Here is a 13,169-nt window from a genome sequence, read left to right as displayed (position 1 = left end):
ATTAAAATTTTGTGATTTATTTTATTTAAGTGTTAAGTGTGATGAATTGTTTTATTTAAATATAGTTTATTTTATTTAGTTGTTGTTGTTTTATTTGATTGTTTGATATTTTATTTAATTGTTAGAATTGTTGGTAGAATATTTTTTGAAATTACTTGTTAAATGATATATATATTTATTTTTATTTTAAAATGTGATTATGTGAGATTTGGTTTAATGCACTAAGGTGCATGGTAGGTAGTAATGCACCCTAGTGATTGAGTATGTGCATGTGCATGGTTGCATGGTGTGCATGTAATAGTTTTCTACACATTAATTTCCTTTTATTGGTTTATTTATTTTTATTTAATTAAGGGATTTAAAAGGAAAATAAAAGGAAAGGGAAATAAAGAGGCTTGTGTTCACACAAGAAAAACATTGGGAAACAAATGGTGAGAAATAATAGAGTTGTCATTTTTTTGAATTCCCGTAACCTTAGACCCAGCCTCAGTAAAATAGGTATAAAATGGGCTGTGGATATCCAATTTAGACACAACTTATACCGTTAGAAAGATAATAAAATTATCTACATTTTCTGTGAAAATCATTTTTCCTAAAACGTAACAGAAACGGTTAAAAACCCAGTCCCAAGTCTCAGCACCCTAGAGTTACGAGAATAGCATTATTTCCTTTATTAGCCATGGACAGCCAAGGAATACAAGAGAGGAATTAGTGTGCTGTCAATGATAAAATGGATTGATTGGCTGAGTATAATTTTTAATTGAATTATATTTTGATTTAGGGAAAATAAAGGAAAATGATAATTAAATTTTCCTTAGCTAGGTTTTGAAGATTGAGGCATTTAAATAGAAAATAAGAAAGAGGTTGAAGGCTCATTTGGGATGGAGGGCTGCCAAATTATAGAGAGAAGAGAGAGAGAGAGGGCGTGACCTAGAGAGAGAAGAAGAAGAAGAAGAAAATGGGTTCAAGCTAGGGTAAGGTTTTTGGTTGTGTTCCTTATGATTAATCTAGTATTTTGATCGGGTTGTCTCTAACCTTGTTCATCTTCTTCTCCATCTTGATTATTCAAAATATACAACCCCTAGGGTTTGAGCAAGGAGGTTATTGGATTCTTGATTTTCTATCCAGAAGAGGTATTGAAATCCCTCCCTAAATTTTGTGATTTTTGGTTTTGATGGATAGATTATTAGAGGGATTATGGTTAAAGGGGATTTATGTTCTGGGTAGGAAAAAAATGGGTACTTTGTGTTCTTGATATCTTGATGATAATAAGTTGTTTGATTTGCATGAAGGGTATTATGGTTTGATGTATAAAAGGGTTTTGATGTTAATTTTCTATGTATAATGATTAGTGGTAATTATGAATGCAAATATGGGGTTTCGGCCTAGGCATACCTAAGGATCATCTTGATATTTTGTTTGATGTTGTATGATTTTCAATATATTAGATCCATGTTTTAGGACTTATGTAATTTGGGTAAAATGATAATTGGAAATCTTGCTATTTGGATCCAAGAAATTTTGATAGGATGCATGTGATATTGTGAATAAATTTTAAGATGCATGAAAATAATGATAGAAACATGTTAGGTTAATATAAAGGCATATGTGAATATGGTGTTTATGAATTAATGTATGTTATTGTTATTGTTATTGTTAGTGTTTTGTTGGATTTCATGTGTAGATTCAATGGAATAGAAAAAAATGGGATTTTATAAGATTGCATGTGAATATGTTAGTAATATTCTTAGAATTATGTATATAATAAGTATTCTAGGTTTTCTCTCTCTAGCTTTCTCTCAGCTCTCTGAGCTGGTGCCATGGCGAAAACGAGGGCGAAGATGCAGAGCAAACCTAAATCTTCTATTAAGAAAAAGAAAAAATGAGGGCCTGATTCCAGTTCTGATGTAAAGAAGACAAAATCCATGGATGAAGTTCTAGGAATTGAACCAATAAAGTTCTCAGATGAGGAAATTGAAGCTGAGCATGTCGAATGTCATCTGTCATCTGCGATTGGTTAAGAGGAGGTTTCACCTAGAGCAGTCATGAAGGAGCATCAACAGCGAGAAGAAATTCGATTGAAATTTGCTCAGATCATGGAAGCTCATCGGCATACAGCATCTGCGGTTTCTCAAGGTAAGAATGTCACACCTCCTATCTTGCGATCTGGCAATATAATGCAAAATCTGGAGTGCAAATTTGCCGATTCTACTGCAAAACAGAAAATCAAGATAACTATGGAAGACATTGAAGATGAAGTGGACTATTGGAAATCCTCTATGGTGTGCTATGTTCTAGGAGAAAATCCACCGTTGTAAATTATAGAGGGTTTTGCTCGACGTGTATGGAAGGATAAGGTTGACAAAGTGGGCATGTTGTCTTATGGCATTTTCTTAATTCGATTTGATTCTGTTGAGTACGGGGATCAGGTGATTTCAGGGGGGTATATTTTCTTTAATAAGAGACCAGTTATTATGAAGGCATGGGACCCTAATGTTAACTTCAAGAAGCAGGACATTCAATCGGTTCCAATTTGGGTACAATTGGATGACCTTGAACTGAAATATTGGGGAGAAAAGTCCTTATTCAAAATCATCAGCCAAGTGGGAAAGCCTCTGATGGTCGACTCTATCACTAAAATTAGGGACAAGTTAAGTTATCCTCGGGTTCTCATTGAAGTCTCTTTGAAGCAAGATTTTCCAGATCTGATATGGTTTGAGGATGAGCATGGTTTTAACACTTCAGTGGCTGTCACGTATGAGTGGAAACCAATAATTTGTGACCACTGTAAAGGAATAGGTCATGACACTACTGTGTGTAGACGAAAAGAGGGAAGGAAGCCAGAATGGGTGGTTAGGAAAACAGAGAATCCAATTGATTCGGGAGAGACAATGCTAGAATTGAATAAGGATACAACATCTAATTTGAACACAGGAACTGATCCGGATGGCTTCAAACCAGCAACAAAGGTGTGGAAAGTTAAAGCAAAGGACCCTCCAGTTAACACTTCGATTACTAATTCATTTCAGGCTCTAGAATCGAATGGTGGGGAACTGGTGCAAGATGAACATAAGGAACAGCAGAGTCAACAACTGATAGAAGTTGGAACTCAAAGTGAAAATACAGGAGGAGGGGGAGCACTTCCTCTTTCAAATGGATAAAATTATTAGCTGGAATGTCCGAGGGATTAACAACCAACAAAAACAGTGGTTAGTTAAGCAATTTATTTCTTCTCAGAGGGTTGGTTTGGTTGGTCTGCTCAAGACAAGAGTTAAGGCTCAGAAACTAGGAGCCTTATATCTAAATTTGTTTACTGGGTGGTGCTTTACTTCCAATAATGCATGGCATTCAGGAGGGCGAATCATTGTTAGCTGGAACCCTTCTAGTTTTCATGTTAATATCATCAAATGTACTAACCAGTTGATACATCTTGGAGTTACAACTGTTGACAATAATAATTTCTTTTTTGTTACTTATGTCTATGCTTTTAATGATGAGGAAGGGAGGAAAAGGCTTTGGAAAGATGTTCAAGATCTGACTGTTAAGGGTCCTTGGATTGTAATGGGTGACTTTAATGACATTTTAGCAAAAGAGGAGCGGATTGGCAATAGAATTAGATATAAGACATCCACTGACTTCATTGACTGTGTAGCAAACTGCCAACTTGAAGATGTCAAATATAGTGGTAATTTTTATACTTGGTGCAATAAACAATATGGAGAAGACAGAATTTATTCTAAGATAGATCGTGTGCTAGCAAACCAAGTTTGGTTGAGTTTATTCCCTGATGCTGAGACAGTATTTTTGAATGAGGGGCTGTTTGACCATACCCCAGCTGTCCTCACTGTTTATTCAAATGTCCCTTGTGGTAGGAAGCCTTTCAAGTATTTCAATACCCAGATTATTTTGAGAAGGTTAAAGTGACCTGGCAGCAACAATTTACAGGGACAAAAATGTATCGAATAATTACTAAGTTGAAGACACTAAAGGCAGTATTCAAGGAGATCAATGCTCAAGGTTACTATGATATAATTAGTGCAGAAATTCAAGCTAGAGATCATCTAGCTGAATGTCAAAATAAGCTTCAGTGTGAACCCTTAAACCCTGTCTTACATGTCATGGAGTTTGAGGCTAGGAACAAGTATACTAAGGTTCACAAGGATTATATCTCCTTTTTGCAGCAGAAATCTAAACTGAATTGGGCCAGAAATGGTGATGAGAATTCAACATTGTTTCACATCAGTATTCGGGAGAGAAGAAGGCATAACAGAATTCTATCTATTGTTAACTCAAAGGGTGATCGAGTAGATGAGCCCATACAGGTTATTGAAGCTTTTTTAAATTTCTATCAGGAACTTCTGGGTAGTAAGCTGCTGCAAAGAAAGAAAGTGTTGGCTGGAGTGATGAATCAAGGTCCTAAAGTAACAGAATTGCAATCAGAGCTACTATTGAAAGATTTCACAAAAGAAGAAGTTAGGAAAGTGTTCTTTGAAATCCCTGGAAATAAAGCACCAGGTACGGATGGTTATGGGAGTTTCTTTTACCAAGGAAACTGGGACTTAATTGGAGATGAAGTTGCTGAAGCTATTATTTCTTTCTTAAAGACTGGGCAGCTGCTTAAAGAGATAAATACCACAGTGATTACACTTGTTCCCAAAACCAAGTGCCCGAATACAGTGAAGGATTACAGACCAATAGCCTGCTGCAATGTCATTTACAAAGCAGCTACGAAACTGATTTGCTCGAGGCTCAAAATAATTCTCCCTAGTATTGTGGCTCAAAATCAAGGAGGTTTTGTTCAAGGTCGCTTCATAGCGCACAATATAATGATTTGCCAAGACTTAGTCTGTCATTATGGGAGAAAATCATCAAAAGCCACCTGTTTAATTAAGCTAGACTTACAAAAGGCTTATGATACCATTGAGTGGAGCTTTATAGAAGAAGTGTTGTATGGGTTCCATTTCCCTGAGCATTTTATTCAACTGGTCATGACATGTATAAGAACACCACGATATTCACTTATGCTTAATGGGTCGATGCGTGGATATTTTGAAGCTAAAAGAGGGTTGCGACAAGGGGATCTGATGTCTCCTCTTATTTTTGTGCTGGGAATGGAATACCTCATTAGAATAATGCAAAAATTTGGCCAGAAATCTTATTTTATTTTTCATAACAAGTGCAAGGAACTGAAGTTAAATCATCTAATTTTTGCAGATGATGTCTTACTGTTTTGCAATGGTGATTACAAGAGCATATGTTATCTACTACAGGGCCTCATGCTATTTTCACAAACATCAAGACTGCAGCCTAATGCTTCGAAGTCTGCAATATACTGCAGTGGGATGAATTCTAATGAGGTCCATCGCATTTTGGAAGCTTCAGGATTTAGGAAAAGTGATGTCACGTTTAACTACTTAGGTGTTCCCATCTGTCCTAAATGCATCTCTGCAAAGGAATGCAGCTTGCTGGTGGATAAAATGACTAATAGGATCAGGTCTTGGAGCACAAGGAATATCTCATTTGCAGGTCGGGCAGTCTTGATTAACTCTGTTCTCCTTTCAATTCATTCTTATTGGAGTCAAATTATGCTGCTGCCCAAGAAGGTGATTAAAGAGATTGAAGCTATCTGTCGAGCATTCTTGTGGACTGGTCAACAAATGATGGTTGGAGCAGGGCAAATAGCTTGGGACAGCATGTGCAAGCCTAAAGCAGCAGGAGGTATAGGCTTCAAGAATATTGCTGAATGGAACAAAGCTGCTATGTTCAAGTATGTATGGGCTGTAGCAGCCAAAGAAGATAATTTGTGGGTTAGATGGGTGCATAGTGTGTACATAAAAGATGGAGTATGGTGGGATTACATAGCCCTGGTTCATGGAAGCTAGTATTGGAGGAAGGTTGTAGCAATTAAAGACCAAGTGAAGACTCTTGTGGATTTAGCTCTGTTTCCTCAAAGTAAGTATAAGATTGCAAAGGGATACAGACTTCTTAGTCCTGTACATGAACGGGTTAATTGGAGCAAGGAAGTTTGGGGGAGATTGAATACCCCAAAGCATAGTTTCATACTATGGCTGGCTATCCAAGACAGATTGAAGACTAAAGCAAGATTGTATAGGTTCAATGTTCTTCCTGAAGCTAGGTGTCAATTTTGCAAAGTGGCAGATGAAACAACTACTCACCTATTCTTTGATTGCCCATTTTCTAGTGAGTGTCTTCAACAGATTAAGAGCTGGGTTTGCTGGGGGATATCTGCGTGCCAGCTACCTTGCATTATGAGGGTGATTGGAAGAATGAAGGCAACAAGGTTCAGGAAAATGGTTCTTTCAGCTATTATTGCTGCACTGGTGTATCATTTATGGAGGGCAAGAAATGAAAGTCTTTGGCTATCCTCCCTTGACAATCCAACAAGCATTGTACAGAAGATTAAAGCAGCTAGTAAGATTAGAATCCAAAGTGTATGGCCAAAAAAAGTATCTGCGAAAGATTTTGAATGGTATACTGTATTATAAATAGAATATAATCATTGTACAGATTAAAGAACACTACAAGAAAATGGGGTATTTACCTACCAATTGTAAGTGTAGGTAAAACTAGCCTAATGGTGGGTAATATGGTTTACCTACCAATATTGAATTGGTAGAGATTGGTAGGTAAAAGTTAGTGGGGAAAGAGTCTTTACCTACACTTATTAACACTGTTAGGTAAAAGAATCAGTGGACCCCACTAAGTTATAAATCAATTGATGAGTCATCAGATGACGTGTTTGATGACATGGCATCCTACGTGTATGCTGACATGGTTTTTGTAGTTTTATATGTCTGATGACGTGGCATCATATGTGGCATCCTACGTGGCATTCTGCGTGGCATCATATGTGGCATCCTACGTGGTGTCATTTTATTAGCCCACATAGCATTATTTTATTGGTTTGTTATACAATTTATATTTTGTTCAAATTTAATGGTTATGTGTAGGTAAAAGATAATAACAGTTATTTATAAATGTTATATATTAGAAATAAACTAGAAAAAAACCATTCAATAATAAAATGTTTAATGCTAAAATTTTTTATAATGTTCAATACTAAAATAAATCATAAAGTTATCATTTTAAGGTTACCCCTACCAACATAAAAAAAACTTCATAAATTTCATTCCTTAGTAAATTAATGTAAATAAACTAAGAATCATCTTGTGACTCCCGAACTGAAATAGATGGCGACTCTCTTAAATTTGCATCTGAAACTTGGTCTGTTGGAGGTGGTGGAGGCGGTGCAACATCTAAACAAGGAAAAACAAACAAATAAACAAAATTACATGCATATAAACAGAAATGAAAAATATCTATATTTATTTTTATATATACATATATATATATATATAAAATTTGCACCGAAAAAAGAAATAGCAATTGAGTTACTCATGGTAAACAAAATTAATTAATTGAAGGCACAATTGCCTTCTGTTGTTTCACCATATTAGGTGATAATCATGGCACCACACAACATCTCCCTCCTCATAATGCTCATTCACTACATCAGCAAACATTTGGTTCGCCTTCTTGTATGCATCGAATTGTGACTGGAAGCTACGGGTGGTTGCAAGGCGGTCTTCTTGTGGAAGCCCAAGATAATGAAAAAGTGGCCACAATATGTTGTTACAGTAACCATTGTAATACTGATGAACAATATCCTCATCAAGAAATACTGGTATGCACCTCTGCAATCAATGAACAATTTCGTTAAGGGTAGCTGGTATGTATAGAGCTAGAAATACAAGATTACATAATGACAAGTAGCTATTTCAACCTTTTCAGCTAAAGCTTTGGTTAGTGCAATTTGTCCAGTCTCATCAGGCACATTTACACCAGCCCAACCAATCCATCTAGCATCAAACTCCTTCACCCCTATTAAGAATTGAAAAAACAAACAAACAAGGGATTGAATTTTTTATCTTTCTATCACAATATCGAACAAAATGAGCTAATCTTGTAGCAATGACAGAAAAGATCGAAAGTTTGAGATGAAAACATACATCATCTATCCGATAATCTGACACCCCTTCTATTTTTGCATAAAGCTCAAGATGCTCTTGGACAGTTAAAAATTCTAGCAAAGCATCGAACTGTGGGCAAAAACCAATCTGAAAATGGATAATAAAGACAATCAGCTTTCAACAGTATGATTATGAGAAATAGTCTAATATTTTGAGTACCTAAAATAAAAATCACAACATACGTGCTAACGAGCTGCCTTTGGATTGGAGCAAATATTTTTCCCAAATATGTAAGCTGATCCATCTATTGGAGATTCCTCTCCTGCAGTAAAATTGGCTATGGTTTCAGACACTAAGCATAGAATAGAACCTTGATTGATTAAGTAGTGCAATACAGGAATCATTCATACTGGAAACCGTTTGAAATCTTTCCCATTTTCTTAATCTTATAGATATAAATATGCTGGAAGTACATATAGAAAAAGTTAAAGGTCGAATAAAGATCAACTCCACGAAATCATTACAGTACTCTTTTAATACTTGGAAACACACAAACAGAGAGAATCACCACCAATGACAAAGCAATAGAATTAGATTGCACAGGTCAGGCTTTCAAAAAAAAAATGTATGAATCTCTTGGTTCAAAACTAATGCATACCAGAAAGCATTGACAGAGTGGTTGTCTTTCCTGCTCCATTTGTGCCTAAAAAGCCAAAACATTCCCCCACTTGAACTGAGAAAGACAGAGACTGCACTGCCACTTTTCCTCCAGGATACATCTGAAGTTTACAGCATATATAAAGATTACAGAAACAGATTACATAGGCCTTCGAATTAATAGAACTGAGTTTCATGCTGTTTTTTCTTTCTTCGTTAAAGGGACACCCAATTCTCTACTTACTTGTACTCTTGTTTGTTTTCTTACTAAAAGTTTTGTTTCTATAAGAGGGGGGATCAGGGGATGAAAAGCTCACTTTGAGAACTATCAAAACTATCCATAGATTATGAAGACATACCTTTCGAAGATTACGCAAGTAAATGATAGCATTCTCAATGGAACCTGAAAGTACTCTGTTTCTTTCCATTGCCACATCTGTGTCTTCATCAAAGTCAAGAGCAACTTTTTCTGCAGAGGATCCCAGAAAAGGTTCTGAATAAGAAGAACCATCATGTTGGAAACTTTTAATACTCCACCACTCCTTGTAGGAAGGCAAGATTTCAAGCCCAAGTGTCAAGAGGAAGTAACAAATGCTCTGTGACAAGTGAAAAGGCCAACTTAGATCATAGCATTACATTGTAAAGAGAAACTTGGCTCAACCTAGCATTTTATATAGGAGAACCAGAAACATTTACAAAATTACAAATAGAAAAAAATGCAAATAAATGAGTAGATGTCCACTGTTAGATTAGCATAATAACAAAGATTTAGCAACTACCACATAGTACCCAAATTTCTAACAACATAAAAAAGATACTATTTAAATTCTTTAACCAAAGCACTCCATATAGACCCCCAATACAGAAGTTTATCTAACAAAGAAAGCAATTCTTCTTTGATTCCCTCAAAAATATTAATTTTTATCCAAGCCAAATTATCCCAACAAAGCACCAAAACTATGATTCCTCCATTAAATACTCATCTTGAACTTAAATATAAATATTTTAACACATTCACCTGAGACAGAAGGATGCAAATCCTCACGTCTCATGTGTCATATAATCCACAATTAACTACATGAAACAAGTATAAATTACATTTAAATCAAATGGTATTATTTGACCAGCTGCCATGTAAATATAAAAGATCATCTAAACATATAACTGTATGAACCAGAGGCTATTGCTCATTGGCATCATATTTCTGAATAATTGTATTCCATTCTAATATAAAAAAAATTATAAATGGAGAAAAAACCAAAACAATTTCATTAAAAAATTGAGAAGATATAAACCTCAACACCAAGATAGCATATAGAGGCACCAGTGACATTCCAATCAAAAGCCGCATCACTAGATTTATCTTTCATCCCTTGGCGCATAAGAGCAAGTGATGCAAGCCCATCAGCAAAGCAAAAACCTGGGGATAGTCGGAAGAAATTCTGGGAGAGTAGAGTGCACATGTCAGGAATGATAGCAAATTAATAATGTCATACAGTGCATTACACTGAAAAAGAGCAAAGCTAATCTATGAACATGTCTGCCTGGGCTTTCATCAAACAGAAACCAAACTTCAGAAAAATAACTCGACAATTAACTAATCAAAATGTCCAAAAAGTATCCATGACCAAAACACCAAAATCAACCAATGAAATAAGCAACGACAATGGAGAACAGGACATTTCATTTCATCGTAATCAAATTAATAAACAAAGCTATAGACCAAAAATTTAAAATAAAGCTAGAGAAAGAATAACCAAAACAGAACCAACATCCGACACCGGAAACAAAATTGAAGACGCACAATCCAGATATATAATGATTCCTTCTTCCCATATTTTCTCAGCTACCAAGCATGTCAACAAGTTGTTCTCTATCAAGAACAACACAAAATCCCCCATTTATAGATTTCAAGACATACATAATATCTAAGTATATGTATATAGCTGGAGGGTTACCTCAAGTTTTCAGGTTCATGATTTACTCCCACAAGATTTGAGAATCGAGATTTCGATTCATAAAGAATCTGATACGCTATGAAGAATCTGGGCTTCAGGGGAGGACGGAAGGGGCACCCCGCTCGTGCACATCTGGGTTCTTCTTCTCAGGTGGCGGTCGGCGAGGATGGGCGCTTCTTCTCAGGCGAGGATGGGCGCTTCTTCTCAGGCGATGGTCAGCATCGGGGCCTCGGGGGTACTCTCGCTGAGGATGGGCACTTCTTCTCAGGCGATGGTCAGCGTCGGGGCCTCCGGGGTACTCTCGCTGAGGATGGGTGCTTCTTCTTCGACTGGTTTTCTAAGAGGGAGAGAGGGCAGACAACCAGAGTATTTTTTTATGTCTGAAACGTTAAATGATAAAATATATATATTATTATGATTTTGTTTTTACTATAGTTAGAATTAATTTAATTTTAATTTTTGTTTTTGTAATGTTTATTTGTTTTTAAGATTTGTAACCTTTGTTAAAAATAATATGACATGTTAAAAATAAATAAGATGACATGTAGGATATTTTTAACACATCATCACACAACTCAGCATCATTTTTATTAAAAATTAAAATAATAAGAGGGAAATATTGGCGCCAAATGCAAAAAAATTTCCCTCCAGTATATGTGTAGGGTAACACTCTTTACTTACCCAAATTATTAGTAGATAATCATCCTTCTAAAATATTATAATATTGGCAATATTTACCTACCAATAAATCTTACAAATAAATATTGGTGGGTAAAGGTTCTCTTTACCTACCAATATATATTGGTAGGTAAAATATTGGTAGGTAAAGATCAGATTTCTTGTAGTGGAAGTACGTTTGTACCCTTTTAGTGGGTGCCATTTGTTTGTAAATTGGCTTTTGGGAGTAATGAAGTTCACTGCTGGTTTACCAAAAAAAAAAAAATTATATATATAATAAGAGTATGATGAGATTTTGGACATGTATGATTTTATGTGAAATTTTTGGGATAAAAGATGAATTTCATGAGAAATTAAGCTTGCTGATTTTTGTAAGTAATTGGGTAAAAGTTTGATAAAAAAAAAATGATTTGCATGCATAAGTAATGTCCTTGATGTTATGTTAATTTTATGGAATTAAAAAGGGTATTTTAAGTCCCAATAAAATGATATTTTACTCAAATAAATACCTACATAATTTTTATTGAATTTTTAGAAAAAATAGGAGTTTTTAAATTGAATATGGTGATTTTTAAAGATAAAAATGGTTGCTGGAATTTCCGTAAAAAAATGTGAAGTGTGTTTCACTAAAATGAATTTGATGAGTTTTTGAAACAAAATTATTATCCTAAGTTATGGTAATATTAAAAATGGTATTTTAATATGGTATGAATGTACATTTTGATAAGTTATGATTTTTCTTTATTTTGATTGAGAAAAATATTTAGATTCAATTTATTTGTGATTTTTAAAGAAATTAAATAGTGGCTAAAAGTTTGGTTTAAATGATTAAAAATGATTATTTAATTGTCACATATGGATTTATGTTACATAAAACTAAGTCTTAAATCATTTAAATAAAATATATTTTTCCCACACTTAAATATATATTTTTCTCACATCATTTATGTAACACAATTAACCAATGTTAAATTTTATTTTTCTAAAGAAACATATTAATCATAGGTATTTTAATTAATTCCAAGCTTTTTGTTACTTCTTTGTAATTTGAGAATAATAAAGGGAATTGTCACATTTTTTTAAAGCTAAATCAAATTATTTTATAAAATAAAATAATGTTTTGAGAAATTTAATCAACCTAGAAATTTTAAGAAAAATAAAGCATGTTATATGTCTATTAATTTTAAAACGATAAAAGTAAGAAATGTAGAATTGTGGTTTTTAAAACGTCTCAATTACGCAATGTTCCCACGTATGCATGTTACATGCAAATCCATTTTTACGTCCAAAATTATGTTTATTATTCAACTATGTGGTTTTTATAGAAAGATCATGCATGTAAAATAGGTAAAAATGAGCATTATTCTTTTATGGTTTTATGTGTAGTTAAGAATAATTGCATGTTATGTGCAAATATTATTATGTGTGCATGGCCCATGCACACATGAGTTGTATGGAAGGGAAAAATAGTAATTTTATGAACCTAAGAAATGTTGTTTTGGTTATGGTATAGGCTCGTTGAGAGGTTGTGAAATTTCTTAGCTCGGACCTGAAGTAAGGAAGTTAGATAGATTCTATGATTTTATGCTATGAATGGTAAGACTGTTGTATGAATGAATTGTTATGAATTATGAATGTCATAATGTGATGATATGTTGAATATGATATGTGTATGGATGTTAGATACATCAAACATGTTACGATGTTAGATACATCAAACAAGTTAAGATGTTAGATACATCAAACAAATTACGATGTTAGATACATCGAACGAGTTACTATAGCTAAAGACGTAACTCCTAAGGCGGACGCGCTGAGGTTATTCAAGGACCAGAGACTCTTGTTTACCTCATAGGGTGACATGGACAACTAGCGAGACATGCTC

The 13,169-nt window shown here is 34.6% G+C and overlaps 1 protein-coding gene and 1 long non-coding RNA gene across 3 annotated transcripts; both read right to left on the bottom strand.

Annotated features, from left to right (window-relative positions):
- Positions 1 to 7,038: 7,038 nt before the first annotated feature.
- Positions 7,039 to 8,135, bottom strand: LOC133784022 (uncharacterized). 2 transcript variants are annotated; one of them, XR_009871081.1, is made up of 4 exons: positions 8,031 to 8,135; positions 7,805 to 7,902; positions 7,471 to 7,715; positions 7,039 to 7,277 (listed from the first exon to the last, which is right to left on the bottom strand). It is a non-coding gene; the product is annotated as an uncharacterized LOC133784022 (long non-coding RNA). The 2 variants fall into 2 exon arrangements; XR_009871080.1 differs by lacking the exon at positions 7,039 to 7,277 and having other exon boundaries at positions 7,363 to 7,715.
- A 101-nt stretch (positions 8,136 to 8,236) lies between these two features.
- LOC133785098 (ABC transporter A family member 1-like) lies at positions 8,237 to 10,785 on the bottom strand. The gene is made up of 5 exons (XM_062224357.1): positions 10,607 to 10,785; positions 9,944 to 10,090; positions 9,008 to 9,244; positions 8,650 to 8,770; positions 8,237 to 8,313 (listed from the first exon to the last, which is right to left on the bottom strand). Exons 2-5 carry the CDS (start codon positions 10,028 to 10,030, stop codon positions 8,237 to 8,239), a joined length of 522 nt encoding a protein of 173 aa, XP_062080341.1. The 5' UTR covers positions 10,031 to 10,090; positions 10,607 to 10,785.
- Positions 10,786 to 13,169: the final 2,384 nt, after the last annotated feature.

The sequence above is a fragment of the Humulus lupulus genome, chromosome 6 (genome assembly GCF_963169125.1).
Source record: "Humulus lupulus chromosome 6, drHumLupu1.1, whole genome shotgun sequence".
Lineage (NCBI taxonomy): Eukaryota > Viridiplantae > Streptophyta > Magnoliopsida > Rosales > Cannabaceae > Humulus > Humulus lupulus.
The sequence above is the reverse complement of the archived record's forward strand: the minus strand, read 5'-3'. Positions and strand labels throughout refer to the sequence as shown.